Source organism: Astatotilapia calliptera, chromosome 16 (genome assembly GCF_964374335.1).
Source record: "Astatotilapia calliptera chromosome 16, fAstCal68.1, whole genome shotgun sequence".
Taxonomy (NCBI): Eukaryota; Metazoa; Chordata; class Actinopteri; order Cichliformes; family Cichlidae; genus Astatotilapia; species Astatotilapia calliptera.
In genome coordinates, this window is record NC_137437.1 from 19,585,010 (window position 1) to 19,610,923 (window position 25,914).

The 25,914-nt window shown below is 41.2% G+C and overlaps 2 protein-coding genes and 1 long non-coding RNA gene across 7 annotated transcripts in view; 2 read left to right on the forward strand and 1 right to left on the reverse strand.

Annotated features, from left to right (window-relative positions):
• Positions 1–14,485, forward strand: part of LOC113007666 (FERM, ARHGEF and pleckstrin domain-containing protein 1) — a 59,999-nt gene extending 45,514 nt beyond the window's left edge. Inside the window, exons 14-27 of one of the 3 annotated variants that reach the window (XM_026144457.2) lie at positions 434–621; positions 799–888; positions 2,981–3,114; positions 4,342–4,423; positions 4,510–4,747; positions 4,836–4,966; positions 5,050–5,118; positions 5,470–5,559; positions 6,165–6,247; positions 6,816–6,928; positions 7,069–7,301; positions 10,490–10,597; positions 13,169–13,320; positions 13,406–14,485. In XM_026144457.2, coding sequence (XP_026000242.1) covers positions 434–621; positions 799–888; positions 2,981–3,114; positions 4,342–4,423; positions 4,510–4,747; positions 4,836–4,966; positions 5,050–5,118; positions 5,470–5,559; positions 6,165–6,247; positions 6,816–6,928; positions 7,069–7,301; positions 10,490–10,597; positions 13,169–13,320; positions 13,406–13,484 — 1,790 coding nt within the window. In that variant the 3' untranslated portion in view covers positions 13,485–14,485. Of the gene's footprint in view, positions 1–433; positions 622–798; positions 889–2,980; positions 3,115–4,341; positions 4,424–4,509; positions 4,748–4,835; positions 4,967–5,049; positions 5,119–5,469; positions 5,560–6,164; positions 6,248–6,815; positions 6,929–7,068; positions 7,302–9,468; positions 9,606–10,489; positions 10,598–13,168; positions 13,321–13,405 lie in introns of all 3 variants that reach the window. The other 2 variants (XM_026144458.2, XM_026144459.2) reach the window with 2 other exon arrangements.
• LOC145420987 (uncharacterized) lies at positions 171–18,421 on the reverse strand. The gene is made up of 5 exons (XR_013902232.1): positions 16,400–18,421; positions 4,819–4,979; positions 4,504–4,698; positions 1,745–1,862; positions 171–953 (listed from the first exon to the last, which is right to left on the reverse strand). It is a non-coding gene; the product is annotated as an uncharacterized LOC145420987 (long non-coding RNA).
• zmp:0000001200 (dedicator of cytokinesis protein 9) overlaps positions 15,816–25,914 on the forward strand; it is a 79,914-nt gene continuing 69,815 nt past the window's right edge. The window contains exon 1 of one of the 3 annotated variants that reach the window (XM_080290641.1): positions 15,816–16,387. In XM_080290641.1, coding sequence (XP_080146767.1) covers positions 16,271–16,387 — 117 coding nt within the window. In that variant the 5' untranslated portion in view covers positions 15,816–16,270. The remainder of the gene's footprint in view (positions 16,388–25,914) is intronic. The other 2 variants (XM_080290639.1, XM_026144455.2) reach the window with 2 other exon arrangements.

Below are 25,914 nucleotides of genomic sequence, written 5' to 3' on the forward strand. Positions count from 1 at the left end.
AATTATTAGCCAAATGCCACCACGGCATCTGACAAAGATGACATTTCTGTGCAGCAGAAACTACTGATTTTTTTCCCTATCAAATAATCTGTTGATTACATTCTCGATTTATTAGCTGTGTATTCAACAAATGTCAGAACATGGCGAAAAATGTCATCACACACTTCAGCTTGTTCCTAATGTGTCATTTAATCAGTTTGAAAAACAAAACAAAACCAAATGCTTTATAACAATGTAATACAGAGAAAAGCAAAGAAACCTCATGTTTGCTTCAGAAATTCTAACAATTTGGTCATTAAAATTGTTCTTACTATTTAATTTCTGCAAAACTCAACCCGTCTGCGGCTTAAAGTAGGCAAGTGCTCTCAGAGCTGCCTAACTTTATCGTGCATCGTTTTCTCATCTCATTATGGTCACCTATGGCTCCGTGCAGGTGTGGTTTCCAACAGTCCTCACCTGTCCGCGTCCTCTGGACACTCCCACGGGATGGTCAACGGTCAGAAGTTGCTGGATCTGTGCAGTCACAGTCCCGACGGCCGGCTGCCTTCCCCGCTCACCAGCCCGTTGCTCAACGACGCCTGCAGCGTTCGCACTGATGATGAAGACGAGGTTCGAAGGAAGGTTTGTAACCAAGAGCCACTTTAATATATTGCCTTGTTGTGACATTATAAAGATTTGTTTTTAAATAAAGTTGCTACTCAAAATAGAAGTGGACCCAGATTATCTGTCCTGAATAAAGTTACTGTTAGACATTTGTGGAGCTGATTGCACCCCCCTTCGTTTGTGATGCCCTTGCAGAGGTTCCCAACAGATCGAGCCTACTTCATCGCCAAGGAGCTGCTGACAACAGAACGGACGTATGTGAAGGACCTCGAGGTGGTGACCGTGGTAAGATGGGCCAAGTCGCTCGCCAAGCCGACGCTCTCCTGTTTGTTTTCTCCTGCGCTTGTCCTCTGGGGGGAAAACATTGATTATTCCGGTTAGCTGCTCCATTGCAGAGCACCCGCCAAAACATAGTCAGGCAGTGACACAGGAATATTTTGGCAGATGCGATTTCATTTTTTATTCATTCCCCATGCTCGTTCTCCGAAATGCATTTATCTCCCCCCGTTCAAGGCTGTGAATACTAAACTGTGTTTGTGTTTAAAGAGATAGATGGATTTACCCGCATGCGCTCTCTGCCTGTGACTCACTGCTTCAGCCTGCTCCTGTAGATTTAATTGCTGGGTACAAACAGGATATTAAATGTGCGGTACCGCTCCTTCACATGCAATCAAGGAGGATGTCCTTATGAGGCTGGACTGAAGCGTTGCCGTTGTTTGATTCGGCTCTCCTTTTACACTGGCAGGTTCAAAAGCCGCAGCTTTTCTCGGCTTGCAGTTTTCAGAGGAGTCTTTCACACATCTCATAAATATTTTGGGTGGGCTTGTGCCCTCGTTCTTTTATTCTGCTGCATGTGTATGTGTGCTCCCTCGCTCTGGTTGGTGCCGCTGCTGTTAAGGGTGAAGTCATCTGAACAACAGCTGGCGCCTCGTTTCCAGCGCTCACTTTTCCTAAAACCCACTTCTTTTCCCATCACGTCAACTAAATAAAGCTGTTTTCTGTTCAATGTCCACAAACACAAAACATAAGGCTTCTCTCTGAGTTAATGAAACAACAGCGTTAAGAATGGTCGGCTATTGATTCTTCGATTCATCCTCAGCTAATTAAGGGATTTGAAAGGAGGCAAAAGGCTTTTCATTACCTGTTCACTTTATCTCTTCTTCTCAGAAGAAAATCGCTGTGGAGATCTCTTGGTAACCCTTGGTATCATACATAAATGTGCAAAGGTCTTGAGTTACCCCTTGTTTCTTCATATTTTTCTAGAAAAATGTGAAATAGTTGCTGTGATTTATTGAAACATATGTAAACATGTATGAAAGGTGATTGTTTAATTCTAACAAGCTTGAAAGTCAGTATTTGGTATCTTCAATACATCCTAAATTCTCTTAGGAAAACATTCTTTTAATTCCTTTAAATAGTCTTCAAGAATAGTTTTCCAAGTTTCTTCAAGGACATGCAAAGCTCTTCTTTGGATGCTGGCTGCCATTTGTTCTGTTCTCTGTCAAGATGATCCCACACTGCTTCAGTAATATTGAAGTCCAGGCTCTGAGGAGGACAATGCATGACTGATAATATTCCTCTGTGTGTTATTCTGTCCAGGTGTGATTTTACTGTATTGGCTGTGTGTTTGGGATCATTGTCATGCTGAAAAATGAAGATTTTGCCAATCAAATGCTTTTCAGATGGTACTACATGGTGGATCTGATAGCGTTTTTGTATTCAAATTCCCTCAGTTTAAACAAAAAACCCAACACCCATTCATTCTTCCATTTTCTCCTGCTTATCCAATCTAAGGACCCTCTCCCAGCTGTCATATGGCAACAGTCTGGGTGCCCCGTGGAGAGGTCGCCTGTCATAGAGACACACAACCAGAATCACCAGTTCACCTCCTCTTTACATCCTAACATGAGTGGTACAACGACTGGACTTATGAGTGAGAAATGAGTGAAAAAACAGCCAATGAAAAACTACTGCTGAAGACCACTTTTTAAAAACACAAGAAAAATCTGGCCCCTTGGAAGCAAAATATAATAAAATGATGGGTGGCTCAAGACTTTTGCACAGCACTGTAGTTCATATAAATCAAGTATTTTATTTCTTATATAGGCCAAAATTAAATATTCACCCACAATCAGCCTTATATCCAGATACCAGGAAGTTCTAATAGAGTTTAAACACCATCTGTAAACATCCTGTCATGATGTCACAAGTATGACCTGCTTGTCACAAGTAGACAAGCGCTGCCACCTGCACAATGAAAAAAACAAAACACTCAAAAACCTGGTTTTGTTAGTGAACTGAGACTTTTATGGTTAAACTGTATTTCCCTCGTTAAATGGCTTGAAAGATCACTGTATGCATGTATCCGTGATACCAGTCTTTCCAGAGTGCCGTGGGACAAGATGAGGCAACTCCGGACTCCCTGAAGGACGCCATCTTCTCCACCTTTGAGCCTCTGCACAAGTTCCACACAGGTTTTCTCAGGGAGGTGGAGCAGAGGCTGGCACTGTGGTGAGGCTCATTTCACTTCCAGATATTTCCTGCAGGGTCAGGAACAAGCCCGGTGATGTGTCGGGGGTTACGGTTCAATTTAAAACAACTTCCTCCCCCATTTTTAATGAGTTTTGCTGGCATTTAGCCCAAGAGGGCGGTCCGGTCCCTTTAGATGACCCAAGGAGCTACAATCGCCATAGCAACAGTCATGCTGCACCACAGCCTGCCTTTATTCTGGTTTGTAGGTGTATGCCCTCTGATCTCCTTAATGATTGTGCTTTATCTAGTACACACTGACTTTTTCACAGACACGGAGAAAGTGACGCATAAAGCTGTTAAAATTTATGGCCATTAACTACAGTCCGTGATTTTTATTTCAAAGTCTCCTGTATCTAGTCACACTCATTAGAGCTCCAAATTAAAGCAGAAAGTGATAGTGTGCTTTACTCGGCTGATAAGACCCACATTCAAATGCATATGCAAATTATCCACCCCTACATTTGTCTTTCTTTTTTTGCAGCTTTGCATATTCAAATACTGTACTAGATATGGACCTTGGTTGTTAAGAATATGATGAGAAAGTTGTCTTTCATAAGAGCAGTAGGATGCATTTTACAGACTGAGATATTCCCCCTAAATTCCCTGCTAAAACGTTAACATTAAATTAATAACTAGTCTGACCAAGTCCAGTAATGGCAGCCCCATTCCTCATGAATCCTACATGGGGAATCTGATGCTCAAGGGAGACACCTGCTGGTGTTTCTTGAAGTTAAACGCGTCCATTCCAACTTCATTGGAATTATTCTTGAACGCAGTGTGACTGAATAGTCAGTGAGATTAAAGTGCTTTCATGTAGCTTACCCGGCTCATCCGCTGTCCACAACGATAATAATATTTATTCATGTAGCTCAAAGCGAGGCAGATATTACAATAAGCTTCACACAGGAAAATAAATCAATGAATAAAAAAAGAAAAGAAAAGCTGGCAACAAGTACAGCAAATGAAAATTTACACATGAGCAGAGCGGCAAACACACATGAATATGCAAGAACATTTGGGACATTACACAAAAAGGTTATAGAAATAGTTTTTTAAGAAAGCTGTATTTTCTGAACCATCATAAAGCGACGCAATTCTTCATATATTTTAAAGAAGATTTTGCAAGCTAAACAGGAAATAAGCTCCAATAGTAACCACTGATTAGGAGACATTGCTTAAAAGGGACTGCTGTCTTTCTCTTTTAAGGGAAGGACGCTCTAATGCACACATTAAGGGAGACTACCAGCGCATTGGAGATGTCCTGTTGAAGAACCTTCAGGGTTTGAAGGTGAGCTGTGACTTTTTGTTAAACTTCTATACGTGTTTAATTAGAGAAAATCACGACTGTTCGTGGATAACAAGTCTTACCTGCAGCCCCTGACAGCAAACCTGAGTAAGCAGTCTGAAATCCTGCTGGAGCTTGAGAAGGCGTGCAAGGCGTCCCGAAGGTTGGAGGGTCTCTGCAGAGACTTCGAGCTGCAAAAGGTCTGCTACATTCCCCTCAACGTCTTTATTCTGCGGCCTTTGCACCGCCTCATTCACTACAAGCAGATCCTGGAGCGCCTGTGCAAACATTACCCAGCTACTCATGTGGACTTCAGGGATTGCAGAGGTGTTACACTCAGTTCACAGAAGCATATTTCAGTGTTTTGGTGTAACGGAGCATCTGTAACGATCTCTTACCTCTGGTTGGTGTCCAGCTGCTCTAGCTGATGTGTCTGAGGTGGTGGACCAGCTTCAGGGAAGCCTAATCAAGATGGAGAACTTGCAGAAACTTCTGGAGCTGAAGAAGGATTTGATTGGTGTCGACAATCTTGTTGTTCCTGGTCGGGTGCGTTTGAAATCTACAGGAGAGAGATTTGTTTAACTTTTTGTTTCTGTTTAGATTTTGTGACAAATGATTTCTTTCCTCAGGAGTTCATCAGGTTGGGCTGCCTCAGTAAACTGTCTGGAAAAGGGCTGCAGCAGCGAATGTTTTTCCTGGTAACGTCCCACTTTCTTCATCTCATATCACTAATCGAATTATTTAGCTGACTGATCTCAGCAGAAATGATAATCATGCTTTTATCCTGCCCGGCTATGCATTACTGAGATGGTGTTGGCAGATTTAGTGCAACCGCAAAGGTTCAAGCAGGGGAACGTAGCACATGTTGCTTTGAACTTTGGCGGCCTTAGTGTTTTACACGAGTATTTGATTTGGTTGCATAAGCATGAAGAGAAGCGTTTGTGTGTGCAGGATATCAGTGTTAAGTTTTGGTTTTTAATGCCACCGAGTTGTTAATTTGTTCTTAGGATTTTTAACTAACGTGTCCTCCTCTGCCTCTTTTGCAATAGTTTGATGACGTCATTTTATACACAAGTCGAGGGATGACGGCGACGAATCAGTTCAAAGTGCATGGGCAGCTGCCGCTCCATGGCATGACAGTAAGTGCCGTTGTCTCTCAGAAGAACACAGGGCGTTGGAGCGGCTGTCACCAGTTTGTCATTACTAGAGAACATCTGCCCCCACTCTAGCACACACACACACACACACACACACACACACACACACACACACACGCACACACACACACACACACAAGCTCGTTCAGCTATCTTAGTGAGGACCTTCATTGACATAGTGGTTTTCCTAGCACCTTACCCTAACCCTAACCATTAAAAATGAATGTCTAACCCTAACCCTTACCCTAATACCTAACCATAACCTAATTGTAACCTTGACACCAAAACAATATTTTGAGCCTGAAAAAGGCCTTCAAATTTGTGAGGACCCGTGTTTGTCCTCACAAGTGACTGTTGGTTCTCACAAGTATGGTAGAATGCAGATTTCGGGCCTCACAAAGATAGGTAGACAGGAACACACACACACATACACACATATTTTCAGGACAGATACACGTTTGCTTCTCTCTCGCTTCCTTTTCATCCGCCCTCCCGCCTTCCCTCCTTTTCTGCCTATTTTGGTCTTTGCTGTCCTAGATACTGCAGCTCTCTAATGTCTTTTCTGTGTCTCTGTGTTCTTCTTCCAGATCAGAGAGAGTGAGGATGAGTGGGGTGTACCTCATGCCTTCACATTGGTTGGGCAACGGCAGTCCGTAGTAGTAGCAGCTAGGTACGATTGCCAGCAAACACCTTGCACCTTGAACCTAAAGTGGCAGGTTTTTAAAAATATTTTAGATGCCGTTGAGTTACATCTTTAAAAGCATCTACTTTTAGTTACAGTGAGCTCATAAAATTGTGATTTTCAGTCTTTTCCCTTTTAGCCTCTTTGGCTACACAGAGTCTGTTGCTTTACCCTCTAACAGAGGGATGTTGCCCCCTGAGAGGAGGATGGCAGGTTACTCAGAAAAGCTACTAAAAACTCATCTGCATATTTCTTTTTTTTGTTAAATCAAATAAACATAAGCTAACAGTATAAGAAAGTATACTTGGAAGATAAAAATAAATTCAATTCATAAAGCATGCAGTCAACAACAACGTGAGTTCATGCTTTTCCCGCCCTCAGATGTTTAACTGATTCGCTTTGCCTCAATAAACAGATGGTTCATGTTTTACTGTTATTTAAGAGGAACATTTGGCTGGGCTAACCAGACTATTTCTGACCACCGGGCCTACCCTGCTGCGACTCTTTGTGCTTGTTTTGTTCAGCATTCTGTCCATTTGTGTGTTTTTTCCTCCAGTTCTTTGGTAGAGATGGACAAGTGGATGGAGGACGTAAAGATGGCGATAGAAATGGCAAAAACCAGCAACGGGCCTTCATCTGAGCTGCTGACCAGCAGCCTGACAGACAACAGTAAGTTAGTACGAAGCCACACAGCTGAATGTGAGAAGCTTGACTTTGTGATGAAGCAGCGTTAACTGTTAAGAGACACATCATGTGAATTCCCAGATACATGCTGATTTTTGATTGGTCTGACGCTGTCTGTGTTTTAGCGCCTCTCCTTCCCCCTCTTTCATCATCCTGCTCATTGTCTAGCAGTAACAACCTCCTGACTTTCCCAGAATGCCCAGAGGACTCCTCGGTGGAGGCAGAGTCCGAGGACGACATGACAGCTCCCCACGTGTCATTGGAGAAGCCCACGCCTCACCGTGGTAACACCATGGTGCACGTGTGCTGGCACAGGAACACCAGCGTGTCAATGGTGGACTTTAGCATAGCCGTGGAGGTATCAGCCCACCTCAGACCTGCCCCCCTCCTCCTGCCCCGCTGTTTTCTTTCTCTGTTTCTGAGTGTGTGCTGTATCTGAATTCACTTTGATGATCTTTCAGTGGGAACAGTATCCCCCTTAAGCTGCTTAACAGGTTGCTATATCCCATTAACTACTAATTCAGCTGGAGCATTAATGCTTTTTTTGTTTTTAAACAAGATTAGCAAGGGTCACTCTTTTTTAAATGTCACAACACTTATTATTAAATCAGAAACAAGTTTGATTGGAACAAATAATGAAAGAAGTTTGTTTGCTCTTGAAATAAGAAACACAAGTGAGTTTTTAAAGGTGCACTGTGAAGGGATCCTATTAATGTGGACTAAAATTACTGAGGAATGTTTCAGCGCCTTGTTTAGTCCATGCCATGAAAAAATGAAGGCAGCTCTGAAGGCAAATAAACACATCAAACGTAATCGCAATAAAGCGGTTTGTGAAAGTATAATTGACCACTTTGGAGCAGCACTTTGAAAATTATAATTAATTTATTTTTGTTTTTGTTTTGATGAAGGCAAAATAGTCAGCGACAGTTTCTTATTTACACATTAAGCAGATACAAAGCAACATTATGGCTCGTTTGGATTCCTCCTTGTAGCCATCCACACTGTCAGATCTAAAAATTCAGTCTTCCAGTAGGTATCTGTGTCCTTAAATGCCACATGCTCTTTTATAATGACAGCTAGTTGCAAACTACCACATTTAGCTCAAATTCACCATAAGTCACCATCAAGCCAAGTGAAGCTGCAGATTTAGAAACATTTCTTTAGGGTCAGTACTATAAGTTTAACTATAAACTTGTGGATTAAGACTGCCCTAATTTTTTTTAAATTGTGCATTCTTTTTTTCTAAATTCTACAGAAGAGGATTAGGGCCACTGGGGGGCAGTGGGCACATCTTTTTTTTTTCCTCTTTTCCAGAATTCTGAGAAAAAAGTCATTATTCTGACTTTAAGCTCAGAATTCTAAGTTCAATAAATTCTGAGATTAAAGTCAGAATTCTGAAATTTTTTTTTAATTCTGATGAAAAAGTCAGAATTCTGACTTTAATCTCAGAATTCTAGCTTTTTTCTCAGAATTCTGACTTTTTCATCAGGATTATTTTTTCTCAGAATTCTACTTTTTTTGAGAGTTCTGAGAAAAATTCTGAGTCAGAATTCTGACTTTTTTCTCAGAATTCTGACTTTTTTCTCAGAATTCTGACTTTTCCCCCTCAGAATTCTGAGATTAAAGTCAGAATTCTGAGAAAAAATAATTCTGATGAAAAAGTCAGAATTCTGACTTTAAGTTCAGAATTCTGACTTTTTTTTCTCAGAATTCTGGAAAAGAAAAAAAGACGTGCCCGCTTTTTGTTTTTTTCCAGTGGCCCTAATCCTCTTCCGTAAAATTCACGCAAACAGCTGTCTGTCGATGGAATAGTGTGAAACCAGTGACAGGATGTGATGTGACGCTACCCTTATGCATAAGGTTCCTCATGCATTTGCATCAAAGCAAACTCCATGGATCAGTCAGTGTTTGTGAAAACATGACTCAGCTGTACCACTGCTAGTCAACAAATCCTCCACACAGTGCTTTTAAACCGATCTGCTTCTGATCTTTTGTGTATGGGGAGTTTTTATTCATTGAATTATTTTTACGAGTTACTGTTGGATTACTTCATTTACAGCCTCGAGGAGGTTACTGTTCTCACGTTTCCTTCTTTTGGCAGTAGCCAATGTGATGTCCTGATCTAAACTCCAAACTGTGGCTTTCCTGAGTTGTTTTGTCCTTTTTCTTCTCTTCCCGGCAACTCTGACCGTCTATAAATAGAGAGAGAGAGCAGTACGTAGATGTGCTAAACGTCCTCATTCACATTAACAGAACGGATCCTGTTTTGGGATGTAGCCTTCCTAAAACCCAGCTGTGTCCTGATCTAGTTCTGCTCTTCCTCTGTAGTTGTAACAATGTCCTCTTCACAGCCTTGCCTGGACACACCGTCGGCCTGAGTGTTAACCCCTGCCACTGCATGCCTGTGTTTCACCTACTCAGTCTCTGTGTTTCTGTCCCTCCTTCCCTCCCTGTCTGTTTTTTTTCTCTCTCTCTGTCTGTCTGTCTTTCTTTCCCCCATACGTCTGTGCATTCCTGCGTGGTAGAGGAGCCTAGTCCAGTCAGTGAGAATAAGACCCCCCTGGTGGGGCCCCCGAGTGGCCAGGGACCAGTGCCTCTGTCTGTTATCTGCTGGTACCGTGTTCAGAGCCTCTCCTTTAGTGAATCCTGCAGGAGTCTAGAGGTAAAGGAGCCAGGCAGACAGGAGAGGCCCTGTGTTTATGTTTTATTTGAACTGTATCGCAGGAAGCAAGATTTATAGAGAGGAAATTGAAATTAAAGTTGTAGTAATACCTGATAGCGACATAGTGAAATATTATGGTATTAACACCACTATTAAAGACTTTAATTAAGCATAATTTATTGCAGAGGGGCCAAAACTGTGATTTTTCCTTCCTGCCTTATAGTTATTCTTTTAAACCAGTGATTCCCAACTAGACATGCTCGCTCTTACATACTACAGGCAAAATGGGAACAGACTGTCTGCTAATGGTCAGTGTGAAGAGGAGGAATAATTATGCAGGCTTCAGTGTGTTTAATCATTATTTGAGTGTGTCTAATTCATTTAAATGAACGAATTTGAACACACTGTGTGTGTCAGATTAGGGCGGGAACCTTTAGTATATCTGATCTCCTCGTGTTGGTGTTTGTCCAGGATCAACATTGCATCTGACCAATCGCATTTTTATGATGTCATAGCATTGCGATTTGGAAAAGACCTGCTCATGGTTGGGGGTTAAGGTTATGGGGTTAGCGTTACGATGTGGTTTGTGGTGTGATGGTGCAATCGCAAAGCTATGACATCAGTACAATGTGATTGGTCACTTGCAATGTTGAACCTGAGGCAACATTCGTTTTGTTGATCTGAGAACAGCACCAACACAACGACATCAGATCATGTTGGAAGCTATACCTAGTAAAATGAAGCCTCTTTAGAAAAGTAGACAAAGTAGCTTGATTGCATGTTTGAAAGTGCAGGTAGAAGTTAAATTTCACGAGTGTTGCACTAATAGTGAGATATGGATGGCTTTCAAAGCGTCAGAATCAGGCTTGTTTTTCTCTTTGTAGAATCAGCTATCAGGAAACTTACTAAGGAAGTTCAAGAACAGCAACGGCTGGCAGAAGCTCTGGGTTGTCTTCACCAACTTCAGCCTGTTTTTCTACAAGTCTCACCAGGTAAGGAGTACACGCTCTCAAAGTCCTGTTGTTTGACTATGAGGATGGTGGTGCGCTCCCTCGACTGGTCTTGAAAGCATCAGATCTCAGTGTGAAATATCGAATCTGTGTGCCATATTTGAGGTAAATGCGTTTTCCCATGCAGTATTTCATACTGTGAATTTCAAGAAAAATAATGCCACTCCTAAACTTTATAGAAACAAACACTCCCTCTGTGTATTAAAGGCTCATGAAGTTAGCACAAATTATGTGGAAAACCAAAATTTATGGAACAGTTGCAAGAAAATTAAATGTGCTGCACACGTTTGAGTTGAAAAGACTTGTAAAATATGCTGTCAATGCTCTGCAATGGAGACTTGTGCACCTTCCAGTAAAGGTGAAAGACAGCAGTGGAGCTTTTCCATTACTACCCCTCAGCGTTGTGTTGTTGATGGGCTATTGTCGTTACCCTGCCGGGCGGGCGGGTGACAACACGTAGGACTTTCAAATTGATACCATAAGTGTGTCTGCTAAAACTCTCGGAGGAATTCAACCCCCAGTGACCTCAACCTCAAGGTTAGAGTAGGGCTGGGCGATATGACCCAAAATTCATATCTCGATATTTTTTAGCTGAATGGCGATATAAGATATATATCTCGATATTTTTTTTAAGCCATAAAGTAAGAACAAAAAGAGTTCTTAGTCAAAGCTGTGTCCCAGATGTCACACAGGCACTTTTATTAACATACAGCACAGATGTACATGAAAAATTACTCAAAATTAAATTATGAGCATTCATTAAATAATAATGCTCCATAAATAAAAGAAAACAAGGTTGTTTTTGTGCTAAACAAAGAGCTCACAATTGTGCAGTCAAAATGTAAACTAAAAGACGCTGAGCGTAATAACAAAGACAGACAGATTTTACAGCTGCTCTGTTCCCAAGTTTTACTGTGTGACTGATAGCCTGGAGTTTGAAATCCGCTTCATAACCACGTCTCTTACAGGTGCCATTTATGGTCCTTATACACACACAATACGGTAATATTACGTTGATGCACAGTACGTATCACTCCGCGAAGCTCCTCGGTAGCCGTAATGCGCCGACAATCTATCAAGCGGTGCAGCTCCGTAGCTTACCAAAGTCGTACTCAAACATTTTTGACAGATTGCTGAACGCCGTGTACCACATAAAATCGGTTCGCGGCCACCAAGCACAACCAGAATTCATACATAAGGCGCGCTGTCAACTTTTGAGAGAATGAAAGGATTTTAGGGTTAGCGCGGTTAGCTCGTTAGCGCGGTTAGCTCGTTAGCATGTTTAGCTCGTTAGCACGTTGACGCCGTCCAGCCCCACGCATGGGGCGATGCGCAGTAACTCGTTAACGGAGATTTGCCGTGTCCGTCTTGTCGCTGCCTGCACGTGAAGCGATGGGGTAGGAGGGGGAGTTGTCTTCAGTGAAGGCGAGGCGGAGTAACGTTGCGTAGAGACAAAAGTGGACCAAAGAGAGGCAAACTTGCGGCTCCACAACTATAATTATAACGTAACATAGACTATATCGATATAAAGGATATTGTCACATCTTATATCTCGTATAAAAATATATCGATATGTTTTAAAAACTCGATATATCGCCCAGCTCTAGGTTAGAGGTCAAGATTTCTGAAAATCTTGTGAATGCAATAATTTGATAAGGATGCTGCTAAGTTTTTAAAATTGATACCATAGATCTATCTACTATAAGGCTGAAGGGAGCCACTGGCTGCTGCTAGTATGCTTTTTTTCCAGAAAGCAGACGAGGAAATAATTTAAAAATATCTCATGTGGATGGCTTTGGTGATGCCTGAGGGCGGGCTGTAGCAGCCAGGCATCGAACCATAAATGCATGTAACTGAACAAAAAAATCACAAAGAATAAGATACAACAATTAAAATAGTATAATTACATAAAGCTAAGTAGGAGCAAGCCTGAACAGGTGGTTCTTAAGTTTTGGGTTTCACAATTTGGGGGCCACAATCTCAAAACCACAGTCCCCCTTTGTCTTTAGAAACAGATTTATAGAAAGCACTTACGTGTAGAAAAAGGTGCTTGTGTGAATGGGTGGATGAGACATCAGACACATGTTTTCTGCTCAAGTAGAGCAGACAAGCACTACAGAAGGACCAGCCCATTTAACAGACCATACAAGCGAATGAAGATGCCAAAACCACACTTACACCAAAGCTAAAGCTGCATTAGTTCAGAAACTAGAACACTCGATTCACCCAAGTTTAGACTAGCTGTCAAATTTGTTTGCTTTACACGAACAGATCTTTACAAAATGTGCACTTTCAGCAAAAAGGGTATAAAAAACAAAAAGTATAGCATTGCTTTACTTAGCAAGCCTAAGATCCAATGAGCAAGCCTCATTGGATCCCTCTGGAAAACCACCAGAGGGATGACATGATTGCATTATTATGGAAGGGATTGTGTCATATTTTGCCCCATCTACATTTTTGATGTCTGTTACTCAGTCTGTTGATTCCTTTTGAAATTATTTACAGGATATAATCCAAATTATTTAAATCACTTTTGTTTTTCCCCCTCTCTAGGATGATTACCCATTGGCCAGCCTTCCACTGCTCGGTTACTCGGTCACCGTCCCCTCTGAGTCCGAAAACATCCACAAGGACTATGTCTTCAAGCTGCATTTCAAGTCCCACGTCTACTACTTCCGATCAGAGAGTGAATACACATTCGAGAGGTACCAAATGTGTCATCTTTTAAAAGTTTTCTTTCATCCTCTATGTTTCAAGGACTGATTAAAAAGCCCTTTCTCTGCCCTTTAGGTGGATGGAGGTCATCCGCAGCGCTACTGTCCCCTCAAGTCGAGCTCGTGGTCTGAACGGCAAAGAGACCCACGCTTAATGAGTTGGCTCACCTAGTTTCCATACCCTTTCTCCTTCGGGTGGCATCCGCCCGTCCTGTCCCACTCCGGACTCTTTGCTTTTCTTTTCTACGCATATCTGGGACATTTGTACATGTGTCCATGCACATTTGGTGCTTTTTAATGCTTTAATGGTGACATGTCCGCTGGTTTAGACTGCATCAGAGACTGCATTTTTGGCATTTTTACTCTCAACTCTGAAACCTCTTTTTAAGGATGTCATTTTATACTGTTTTCTAATGGTCTGAACCACTTCCTCTATTTCTGGTTTTACATGTTTGTCATCGGTTGTTTTTAAATGCAGGAACACATTGATACTAGATATTCAGTATTCTTTCTTAGATAGTTAAACTCTCACTGCATTGTCATAAACATTTTGTCTACGTGTTCATTCTAGGAAAACGGTCACCCTTTAACAGCTGATGCTCTGACCACGCTTGGCCCAGCACAAAAAGAAGGAAATGAAATTATTTTGTCGTATTATTGACGTAAACCTCGACATTGTGGCCAGGGGTGGCTGCCATCACCACTGATGCCATTTTAAGTGAAGTAAATGTTCTATTTGCTGAAATTTGTTGTATGATTCCAATCACAGAGTTCTGCTTTTTTATATATATATATGCATATATATAAATTAACTCTGAAGTTCCCATTCAGTTGTGTGAGAAAATGTGAGATGTGCTCATAATCGCTGCGTTATGATGGCAAGTGTAATTGAAAGCTTTAAGGATTATGTGCAAAACAAAACAGAAACTTTCAGTTCCAAGCGACGTTGCCCTCACAAAACTAGGCTGCCTCCCCATATAAACACAGATCTGTTTATGGGTCTGAATGAATGGAAATATGCATTTGACAGGGTTTTGCAGTGAAGTATATGAGATGGAAAACCTCAGTTCTGCCTAGAATTGCAGCGTTTTTTCCAGACAGCAGAGAGCTCTTTGGAAATGAAAGCAATAAAAAAAAAAACATACTCAAACTCGGATTGTTGCGAGTTCTGTGTATTTTTTCCAGTACAGAGGCAGGGGTGATTTTCAGTAGGTAAAAAGATGATGTGCAGTGTGTTTATGGCTCTGTTGGCTGTGGCCTGCAGATGGCATCACTGACCAAGAAAGCTTTCTCAGTCAAGCCATCACTGCACAGTGTCCCTTCTGTCCTGTACTCTTTGTGGGGAGGATACACTGCTATCAGCTGTGACTCCCATCCAGGGCTAACAAATAACTACCGCACAGGGAGTTAGCCAAAGATTAGCTTAACTGTGACTGAGCGGACTTGAAGAGATATGAACAGAAAAGTTAACAATGAAGTTAAAGTAATCTATAAGGCGTAGAAAATGGCAGCAAAAATCAATACAGTTATTTTTAATAGTAAAATAGCTAAAATAGCTTACAAAATGGCTAACGGTGTTAGCTAAATAGCAACTGCTAGAAGGTTTTGCTGTAATATTAGCAAACAAATGTAACTGGAAACCTGAAAGGACGTGAATAAGCAATTGAAGGATGGGATTAAATTACGTTAATACGTTTAGCTCTTTAGCTTAGCAATTCATAAACTGATAGCTAAAAGCTGAAATTGTTAGTTAAAGGTAAGGCTTCACCGTTTAAATTGCTACATGGTAAATAAAGGTAGTGGACAATAGTTTTAAAAGGCCAATGGAGGTAAAGTTAAAGTTATTATTCTTTCTATTTTTATTTCATTTTGAGTTTTTGTTTTGTTTTCATTTGGTTTGCTGGGGAGATTTGCTCATTAAACAGGTTTATGGTAATGATTACTATACCAACCCTTACAAAAAAGCATATGCACCAAAGTCCCTGATCCTACATGTGTTGACAAACTTGACCACATTGACATAAACTAAACGTAAACACAATTTAAGGATTTTCATTTTAGTTTTATATAAGCACACGGTATACTTTAGTCAGCTTCTTTTAAAGGATGGTCTTTTTTCAGTTAAATAAAATATCATTTCCCAGTTTTAGTTATTACTTTACTTTTAGATAGATATAATAATTTGGGTAAAAAATTAAAATAAAGATAATCAGATGAAAAGTGCAGCTAGAAGGCTTCTATACAAGTACTTGGGAGTACTCTTTTTGTTTTTAACTCACAAGTAGTACATAAATTCAGTCTTTTATAGTGTGTCACTGAACCAGTTCAGTTATTTTCAATATAATCTGTTTTTTGTAGTAGCTTTGGAAAAATGGCCTTTAAAACAGTACCGTTTGATACTGTTTTAAAGGCCAGTTTCCGGTGTCACAAAAGAGGAATGTTGTGATGACACTCCAGAGGCTTGTTCGCCACGGTTGTGATTTTTGTGGTAATGGGGAAGCATTGATCCAGTCATTCATACTGTAACTGCACGCAGTCCAAAGTCCAGGCCCACCAGCTTACACACACACAGCAAGTGGGCAGGACTTCAAGCCGGTAAGAGGCGGAGTACGCAAGGGAGAAAACAGATTATACATCTCTTGCCTGGCGATGGACGGCCAATGAAACGCTACTCAAGGGGACACTTTATTGTGTCAACAATACCCGATAAGAGAAGGCAGAGTTCCGGAGCGATGCGGCATGTGTTGATTTTCAAGAACGAAAACTGAATCGAGGAATAGGAGCGTCGTACCAGCGGCCACACCACAACATGACCCAACTTCAAACTCGTGGTGCGCACTAGCGGCGGTCGAAGGCGCGGATAAGCCGATGATGAGTTTCCTGTAAACTGTTGATAAAACGCGTGGATTGGACGGTAATTAATCCCAAGGGACGCGTAGCGATGGCCACTCCGGTGCATCCGGAGACCAGGAAATTTACGCGGGGTCTGGGTAAACCTGGCACCGCTGCTGAACTCAGGCAAAGTGTCTCGGAGGTGGTGAGGACGTCGGTGCTGGTCGTAAGTACTCACCTTAACTCCCACTCCTCTGCGCCACAACGCTCACTGTCATCAGTGTCTATTAAAACTTTATGGAGCAATGAGAGACCTGCTTTTTCTTACGCACACGTTTTTGGAGAAAATAACTGACTTCAGATCAGTTGAGCAGGACTACGCGTGCCTTTTAGGGTGATATAATTAAGGTTTAAGTATACCCCTGACACACTTGGAGTGATATGGGTAACAGGCTCCCACACAGCTTTGAACAATATTTGGTAGACTGTTGATTATAAATCATAATATATATTTAAAACAAACAACGTTTTCAGCTTCCTCCTGTTTGCATTTTACACAAAACATTTGGAGCTCATCATGAATGCTGGCAATCTTTAAATCCTTCACTTTCATTCTCACCCTGTTGACTTCAGACCAGCTGAGTTAGAGCACGTGGGCATTATGAACGGGTGGGTGTGTGTGGCCAGGGGGTGGCATTTTTTTATTTATTTTTTTAATGAATGAAGATATGGGTGACAGAAAAATGTAATCGGTCACTTCCGTTTGGAATTTTTTTGAATGAAGTGCTGACTCAACGAGCTTTCCAGTTAAAGCAGATAGATTACCAGTCCAAATATACATTTAAAGACCAAGGGAAACATTATCACATATACATGAGAGCATAGAATGAATCAAAGGATCTCCCACTTAAATGTAGGACTGGAAATGAATGAAAGTGAAATAAAACAACAGCCACAAAAACAAACGTGGAGTAATGAAGTGATTTGTATCTATAGGTAGGTTTTGCAAAATAGACAATAGGCGTTTGCAAGGTGTTCAACATTACAGAAGAATGTTGTCTTTATTAGGCTCAGACATGTATGTCATTCCTTTCCTAGAGTCTGTAGAGAATCAGTGCACGTTCAAAGTCCTGTGTGTCAATGAGGGGATCACTTCACAGGGCTGCACCGAGATGACATAATACGGCTTCACAAAGGAAAGCACGAGGCTCCAATTTCATGCTTCAGACACATATAAAGTGTCCAGTGACAGTGACAACATCTGGGTGACGAGGACCTGAAGCCTACCTGCTCGGTATCAGTTTTCCTCAGAGCTCATCTTGGATAAAGGAGTTGACCCTTTTGTTGTGTCCAGAGTGCGTTCGGTGTTTGGTGCTCCGTCTGATTGTTCCAGCTTTCCTGGAAAAAAAAAAAAAAAAGCTGCTAGGCAACTGAAACGTACACCGTCCAGGCTTTCTGTCAGGGAAATGGAATCCTGAGTCATGATCCCAGACATCCAACCACACCTTCATATTATTTATTCATCCTCACTCTGGTGCACTGCCAGGGACGCCTAAGGGAGGAGAGGAGAAGTGGATAGAAGAATGCGTGTTGGGAAATCAACATGCTCGAGGAAGACTGAAGTAACTTGTAGAAACTCTGTGGGGGAATTTGTTTTGCGGTTGCCCGAGACAACTTTAATATCATTTCAAAACTAGTACCTGCCATCTCGTAGACTCCAGCCCTTTGTATATGACCTTTTTAGACATGAATGCATGGCTGCAACTTGGAGTTCAAGTGTTTGCTGAAGCTTCTCAGTGGGATAAGAATGCGACTGCACACAAGACCACTGTCCACGCAGCTTGTAATTAATTCCTCCATAAAACATGTAAATACCACAGCAGGAATGGAGGGATCTGTTTTCAAGCACATAAAGGAAAGCTTGTGGTTGTTGTCACCCATCCTGCTTGAAGCCATAATGATGTTTTCACGCGTAAATGTTGCTGCATGTTTAAAAGCCTGGAAACATATTATAATGTACTGTAGAGGACTTGCATATCCACTGATTGTGGATGTTTGTTAGCCATGTTTTGGACTCAAGTGGGCAGTGCTGTATCTTTCACTAACAATTAGTGCGCTTTCGTGCAGACAGACACTGTTTTTCTGTTTGAGTGGAGACACACTTGCAGTACCCCGGAGCCCTCAGCTGAGCCCTCTGTTTCTTCACACTTTAGGCATGCTGAGGACGTCATTGGCTCCATGATTGCTGTCACCAACTTTATATTTATTTTAACTAGTACTGCGCTTTGCCCCACTGTCTTCGTGCTACGCAGAGCTAGAGTATAGTGTAGTTAACGTATTGGCTGATTAGTGTACCATAAAGCCATGGCAAATTGATGGAAATGTTTAGTTAGTGTATACAGTGTACGAAGCAGCTAGGGGGGCAGTTGTGTAAGTGTAATCAATAGTCCCAATTGCCTGTCACCTAATGGTGATATACTCAGATCCTCAGTGTTCCTGCTATGTGCCTGACCCGAGGGAGCTGTACACCAGATGGGTGTCATTATGTGGGAGTGATGCTATTAGCCGTCTATAGCCAGTGCGTACGCAGCTCTACAACCAGAGGGGAAAGTGGGGCTGTCATTTATGCTCTGCAAAGACGAGCATTAACATGTATAACTATCACCAGAATGCACGTGTCGCTCTATAGAATAGTGCTTTTGGAATTAAGCATAAGAGATTTTATCAGTCTTATCCCCAGTTGTAGAGAAGGTGTTGCCATTTTAAGGAGAACAACCATTTCAACAATGCAGCTCTCCCTCTTTCAAGTCAGCAACTTGGATAGTTTAGGTGCCCCTTAGGCTGTTTGGCAGGTAGACTGCTTTCCTGTCGTTTGAGATTCGTGTTTCTGTATAGTGTAAAAAGCAACATTTTTAGATTGTCTTTCCTTAAGGCAAAGCTTGCAAGTAATAAGAGCCTGCATAGAAGCTGCAGTGTTAAATGTCTTGATGATGGCATTGCTGACTCTCTTCCAACTGTGAATGAAAACTGTACAATAATCTGCTTTTGTCAGCCCTCTGGGCCACACCTGCACACCTCTCCTCTTTAGCTTTTTTTTAAGAGTCTGTAAATTTTCCCAAGATGTGGAAATTCCAGAAATACCTTAGATGGGTGTGTTACTCTAAGTAGGGCTATTTTTCAAACAATACAAATGTGTCAGAGAATTTATTTCTCCCTGTTTGGATCTTTTGCCATGAAAAAAACATGTTCTGTCATGCAGGGAAGCTGGATTTGTTAGCCATTCAGTTTGCCAAAAAATGTGCTTGAGAGGCTGGAACCGTAATGAGACGAATTTAAGGTTAAAGCTCCGCAATCATTAATCAGCTCATTATCTGAGTTCATCAAATCAGTAGAAAAGAAAGTAATCAGTCTGCTATGTTTTGTCTCCTTGGAGCAGATGCTGGCTGTCACATAGGCTGTAGCACCGAGCCAGTCAGAAGATTACCGCGTTGTGTTGCGAGGCCTAAGCAGCTTGACCTGCCCGTGCAGTTCCTGCTCTGTCTACCTCTATAAGGAGCACTGGTATCAGAGTAAAAGTGCACATAAGCTGCCTCTGCTGCCCCGTTGGTAAATGGTACCCTGCGAAAGCAAAACCTGGGGGGTAGAGATTGGAGAGCAGATGGGTCAATAATACATGAGACTGCTTTAGTAACCACTGCACCCATTAAGAGTCTCATTCCCATTTGCTCCAGATTAGACAAACTGAAAACTATGATGCTGTTTGGTGCCAAATTCCCCAATTCCTGTTGAACTTTAAAACACCTAAGAGTGTTTCTAGTTCATAAGAAGCAGAGATCCCTGTGCTGCCTCAGAGTTCACACCATAGTGACATCTCTGAATCTTACTATAAAAATACTGCACAGTGAAGCTTCCTTCATGAAAGGCAGTTTTTGTTGAAACTGGAGAGGTGTTGATAGGTCTGCATGGGCATCATGAAACTTTAGCTTTTGGTATGGTCTTATTGGTGCAGGTCTTTTGGTTATCTTGCCACACCGCCTACATTGCTTCAACAAAGATGATTAATCATAGCGAGCCAGCTTTTGGTCTTAACTGAGCTTTGGCTAAAACCTGTATATACTTACTGTGTTTCGTGGATAAGCTAGTTTTGTATCATACATGTGCGTTTATGGAGTCAAATAACTGGATGACGCTTAAGTGGCTGAAAAACATTTTAAATATCCTGTCATCAGGCAAAAAAAGAAGATTTACTTATTTTTCTTGAGCACGTTAGCACCACAAATTTAAATGGGTTTAGACTTGTAACTTTTGAGCCATGTGACAGATTTTAAAATCGCAAAAAATTGAAAACTTGAATTTAAGAGTGGAACTAGAAATGTTTAGTGATGGTAAAATTGCTTATGGTCTTAATATTTTGTGCCTACCAGTTTAAATTATGTCATTGCTTAAAGTTGTGCATAAAAGGTACGATAACTTTTAAACTATTAAGCAACCCTGTCGAACTACTGGGCCCGTCTCTGGCTAGCAGCTGCATTTATTTATTATGTAAATACAGCTTTGTTATGTATTTGTTATGCGAAATGGAAAAACACTGAATGATCTCATGTTCTTTGCAGAAAGTTTCCTTCTGTCATTGTTTTAATTTTGTTGTCTGAAAGTCATTGGTTGTCCTCACTGGCTACAGGTTTTGAAAATAGGCAGTGTGGCATTTTCTGTATATTTTTCAGATTTTCTGGGCATTTTATTTCTTGAGTATCTTGGATACAGCTCTTTGTTTCTGCTTTCACATATTAAGTTCAATCACCTACATTTTATTTTCTATAGTCATACTAAATGCACTAAAGAGTTTTAAGCTGGTGTTCCAGGTGTGCTAATACAACTTTCTGTACAGTATCCACGCAGGATTCAAACCTCCACCAGAACCATTTATAGGCGGTGATGGATGACTTGTGGAATGGAGGCTTTTAAGAAAAGTGCAAAATAAAATAAAAAATAATAAAACACGCCCATCAGACTCACTGTGAAATTTGTCTGCCTGGATTTTGGCACGTCTCTTGGCAGTTGTGATTATAATCCAAACCAGATTTGCCACTCGGGGCTTTTGCACTTAAGTGTGGGAAGCTTGAGAAATCCTCAACTGAGCATAGAAATTTTGGGGAGAATATAAAGCACTCAGTCAAAAAAATATAAAGGATTTCCTCCATTCAAGCTAGGGCTACTCCGGTTAGTTCACATAAATATTGCAGTAGCAAAGCCAACTCAAATGATCCACAGGCCAGACAGACAGATTTTGTTCCAGTGCAAATGAAAACGAATTACATGTCACGGGCACGAATTGACAGTGTACTTTAACCGCATGTCAAAGTAAGTGTTAAATATTAAGTTAGAGCCAGAAATGAATCCCAAAATATCAATCGTGGTCACACCGTGAAATTACTTAATGATTTCTTGGCTCGGTGTGAAAACGAGGGCATTCTTTACTGCTTTAACAAATCTGTGTACTCTGAAATCTGTAATCTCGTGATTTTTACCTCAGTCGCTTAAGCAGAGTGGCAGCACTCCTTCTTCCTCCATGCAGTTAGTGGGGATAGGTACATTGGAAAGTCTAAATTGTCCATAAGTGTAAATGTAGGTGTGAATGTAAGTGCGAATGGTTGAAGATGGGCTCCAGCCCCCTCCGCGACCCTGAAAAGAATAAGTAGCAGAGAATGGGCGGATGGATGCTTAAGCAGAATTCACACGTACCCAGTATATTGCATGTACACAGATCTACATTTTTCATAAGTGAATAACACTTACTAGCCCCCTGAACTCACTCTCCAAAATCCTTCATCCTGCCTGAGCGGGAAGTGCCCATAACTTCCCGTCCTTCATATTCTGGTGGGAGAGCAGAGGCCTAACTTTTCCTAGATAGAGCCAGTTTCCTGTACTTGGGCTGAGCAGAAGTGCTGGGCAGGGCTCAGCATTAAACCGCCCACTCTGTCTGAGTGTTCTGCCTGATAGAGCAGAGCTGTTTTGGAGCACACGAGAGGTTACCATAACAGAAAGAGCCTGCTGAAGAGCCTGGCCAGTGGGTGTTTTCCTGTTAGCAAGAGCATAGCAGCACTCTGGGACTTGTTTCCCCCCAATTCACCCAAATGGCCTTTTTGTAAACACTTCTATTATTCATAATGCAAAAGGCAATGATGGAGGCATTCCTACTCATCTGTTTCTATTTTTGGAAGTTTTTCCAGTTAAGGTTCTGCTGAAGTGATTTTTTTTTTTTTTTTCTTTTTGGGGGGGGGGGTGATTTCACATCTGTCTGAATCCAGGCTGCTCTCCCATCTTACTGTTGAGAGCTGTTCAGCAACAGCTTGGCAATCAACGAGAGTATTGCTCTGCTTCCATCCTCCAGGCCATTAAGGTTGCTATTTTTAAGCTAGCAGGGCACACACCTCAATGCAGCTGGCGAACACAAACTTCCCTCAGTCATCATTATGTTGTTAATCTAGTTTTTCTTCCTGTTCTACGCTGGCAGCAAATTTGCCATCTTCATCTCTAATCTAATAAGGAAATGGATTTGAATGAATGGAACAGAGTTTGTTGTTTATGCATCGTACAAATATGCAAAGGTTGTTTTGTATCTTTAGCGATGTGCGAACACACCTTAAAATAAGTGTTTGCAACATGATGTCCTCCAATTTTAGCCACGCTATCAACCTGATGCTGACTCTTTGTCTGTTACGCAAACTTCTAAATGGAAAGATTTTAGCACAGGCATGTATTTTTCTGCATTGTCCTCTTGGGATGAATTCTACATCCCAGAAATCTAGAAGGATCGTCCAGTTGAAGTTTTACTTTCTCCAAATATACCTGCAGCCCTAACTCATGAACTAGGACAGTTAAGACATATCAGCACTCCTGTGCCTAATCCTACATCTCACATTACTCACAAAATGTAGATTCTTATTTTAGTATTTGCTCTAAATCTGTCGTTCTCTCTAATGCATACAGTTATCTTCTAAGAATAGACCCACATTTCTAACGACAGTCGATTCAAATGCTTTCTCGTTTAGCCTCCCCTCCATCAGAGCCCTGAGAAGTAGTCTTTGTTGGCCTAACACTTGTATGAATGGCACCATTACAAACAAGTCTTTACATGGCTCAGCCCACACTGGAGTAAGTGAATGAGAAAATGTATCTGGCGTATGGATACTCTTGAGGCCACCATCACTTATTCATTAGTTTTGCAACAGGCCGAGCAGAGCAGAGAGGTGATCCTAGTCCAGCCTAAAACCCCTAAGGCAAAACTGTCACCCTCTGCGTGCAGGCACAGGCCTACAGATTAAGCTCATTGGATTAAATCCTGAAAGCACGACAACTCCCGTGACTATAGACTAACACGTCCGTGTTGGCTCATGGAAAATGTCTAGAAAGAGCAGACTAATGACTGGCAAATTTCATTTTAAGACCCTGCATGTTTCTTTTTTGTGAGGATTTAGTCTCTATCCCCCTCATGGTTTGCCTATAAAAGGGATGTTTCCCTCCCATCTTTTAATGCAGCTGACCATTAACTCTTCATTGTGGGAACGTGTCTGTTGTAGCCAGCCAAGAAGGGTGCACTGCAGAATAACACTCCACTTTTTTCTTTTCTGAATCAATGGAAATTGAAAGTAAAGTAAATGGTTTGGAGGTTTTGAAGCGTGGAGTTGACTCAAAGTTTAACGTATTCTGCTTGGTAAGGTTTTAAAAACTTGTATTTTTGAGTGCTAGTAGTCATAGGGATGGAGAAACTGAGTCTATTAGTCTGGAAACTCATGTCTTTTCTAACTAAAACATCTTGATAAAAGCTGATGGGTTTATATGGACTCATGTATAGATGTTAATGGCTTTCTCTTGACTTGTTCTGGAGTCACCACGAGGTCAACATTTGTGGTTTTTAGTGGAGCTATTTGACCAGTAACTAAAGTAACAACTTACAGTAGTCTGTTGTCTATATAGTGTGTTTACTTGACAGGTGATAAGTTCAGTTTTTAATGTAATAATGTTATGTGGCTCAGATTTTAGTCTCTATCAGTTCCAGCTCCTAACAGCTAATGACTCCAGTATGTCCCAGCTAATAGCTAAATGATCTGTCTGCTGTTTGGTTCTGAGCAGGTATACTACAGCAGGTAAACAATGCTGTAATCCAGCGTACTGTTTGGCTGTCTGGGCCAGAAAATGTAAATTTTCAACCAAACAGTGAACTGAAACTCTCTATAAAACTCTATAGTCTTATGTCACTGTTGTCATCCAATGTATTGTTATCTTAAAAAGTTATCCAGTCAGTAGAATTACTTAAAATAGAAGCATCTACTTTTTGCTTTCTTTTCACACCTGTCTGTTTTATCACTCATGCCTAGTGTCAAGCAAAGAGTCCGCTCTGCCTGAGAGTGACCTCCCATCACACTCGGATCAGCTGAGGGCAGATATTGTGTTTCACAAAGGGATGGATTAGCACATAATTAGCAAATACAAAAGCTGGTTTCCTGTATTGATTCAGATCTATGACTGTATAAATTAACTATAAATGGAGAGGATGAGCTTGTTCTGGCCCTTGCAATTCAAAACCACTTCAGTCAGACTGGACAGCAATTTTTTTTTCTCTCAACTGGAGTCAAAATGACGATGGATATTCCTGTGACGTGTGTGAGGAAACTACAAAAGATTCTTGCTCTGTGTCTATATTTAATTGTTATGTGACTACGCTGATGAAAGTGAAAGTTGCTTCTGATGTTATTGTTCATGTGGGATTTCCCTGAAAGTTGTTCTGGCTCATAGGTGTCATCAGCTGGGCAAATAGATGAAGCTTAGAGGCACCTTAACATGTAGTTAAAGTGAGCCATCGCCAATGATTTCCCCCTCCCTCCTATAGTGCCTGCTGTTAGCTTAATTAAACCAAGTCTAAGTTCTCAGAATTCACTCTTATAGCATTTTCCACTGTGTGGATGGGACCTGCCAGCCAGAGGGGATGAACTATAATGACTTTTCACCAGGCCGACTGCATAGCTAGCATTCCTCGGTTGGACACAGTGTAGGCCAGAGTGGGATAGTGAGGGGGAGGGATGCAACCTACAGAGGGCGGAGCAGGGGAAGATGGTTTTAGGGCACGGTTTTCACCTTACCTTTTATACCTTACCATTTTATAAGGTATTATTTATATATATATATATATATATATATATATATATATATATATATATATATATATATATATATTAGGGCTGGGCGATATGACCCAAAATTCATATCTCGATATTTTTTAGCTGGATGGCGATATAAGATATATATCTCGATATTTTTTTTAAGCCATAAAGTAAGAACAAAAAGAGTTCTTAGTCAAAGCTGTGTCCCAGATGTCACACAGGCACTTTTATTAACATACAGCACAGATGTACATGAAAAATTACTCAAAATTAAATTATGAGCATTCATTAAATAATAATGCTCCATAAATAAAAGAAAACAAGGTTGTTTTTGTGCTAAACAAAGAGCTCACAATTGTGCAGTCAAAATGTAAACTAAAAGACGCTGAGCGTAATAACAAAGACAGACAGATTTTACAGCTGCTCTGTTCCCAAGTTTTACTGTGTGACTGATAGCCTGGAGTTTGAAATCCGCTTCATAACCACGTCTCTTACAGGTGCCATTTATGGTCCTTATACACACACAATACGGTAATATTACGTTGATGCACAGTACGTATCACTCCGCGAAGCTCCTCGGTAGCCGTAATGC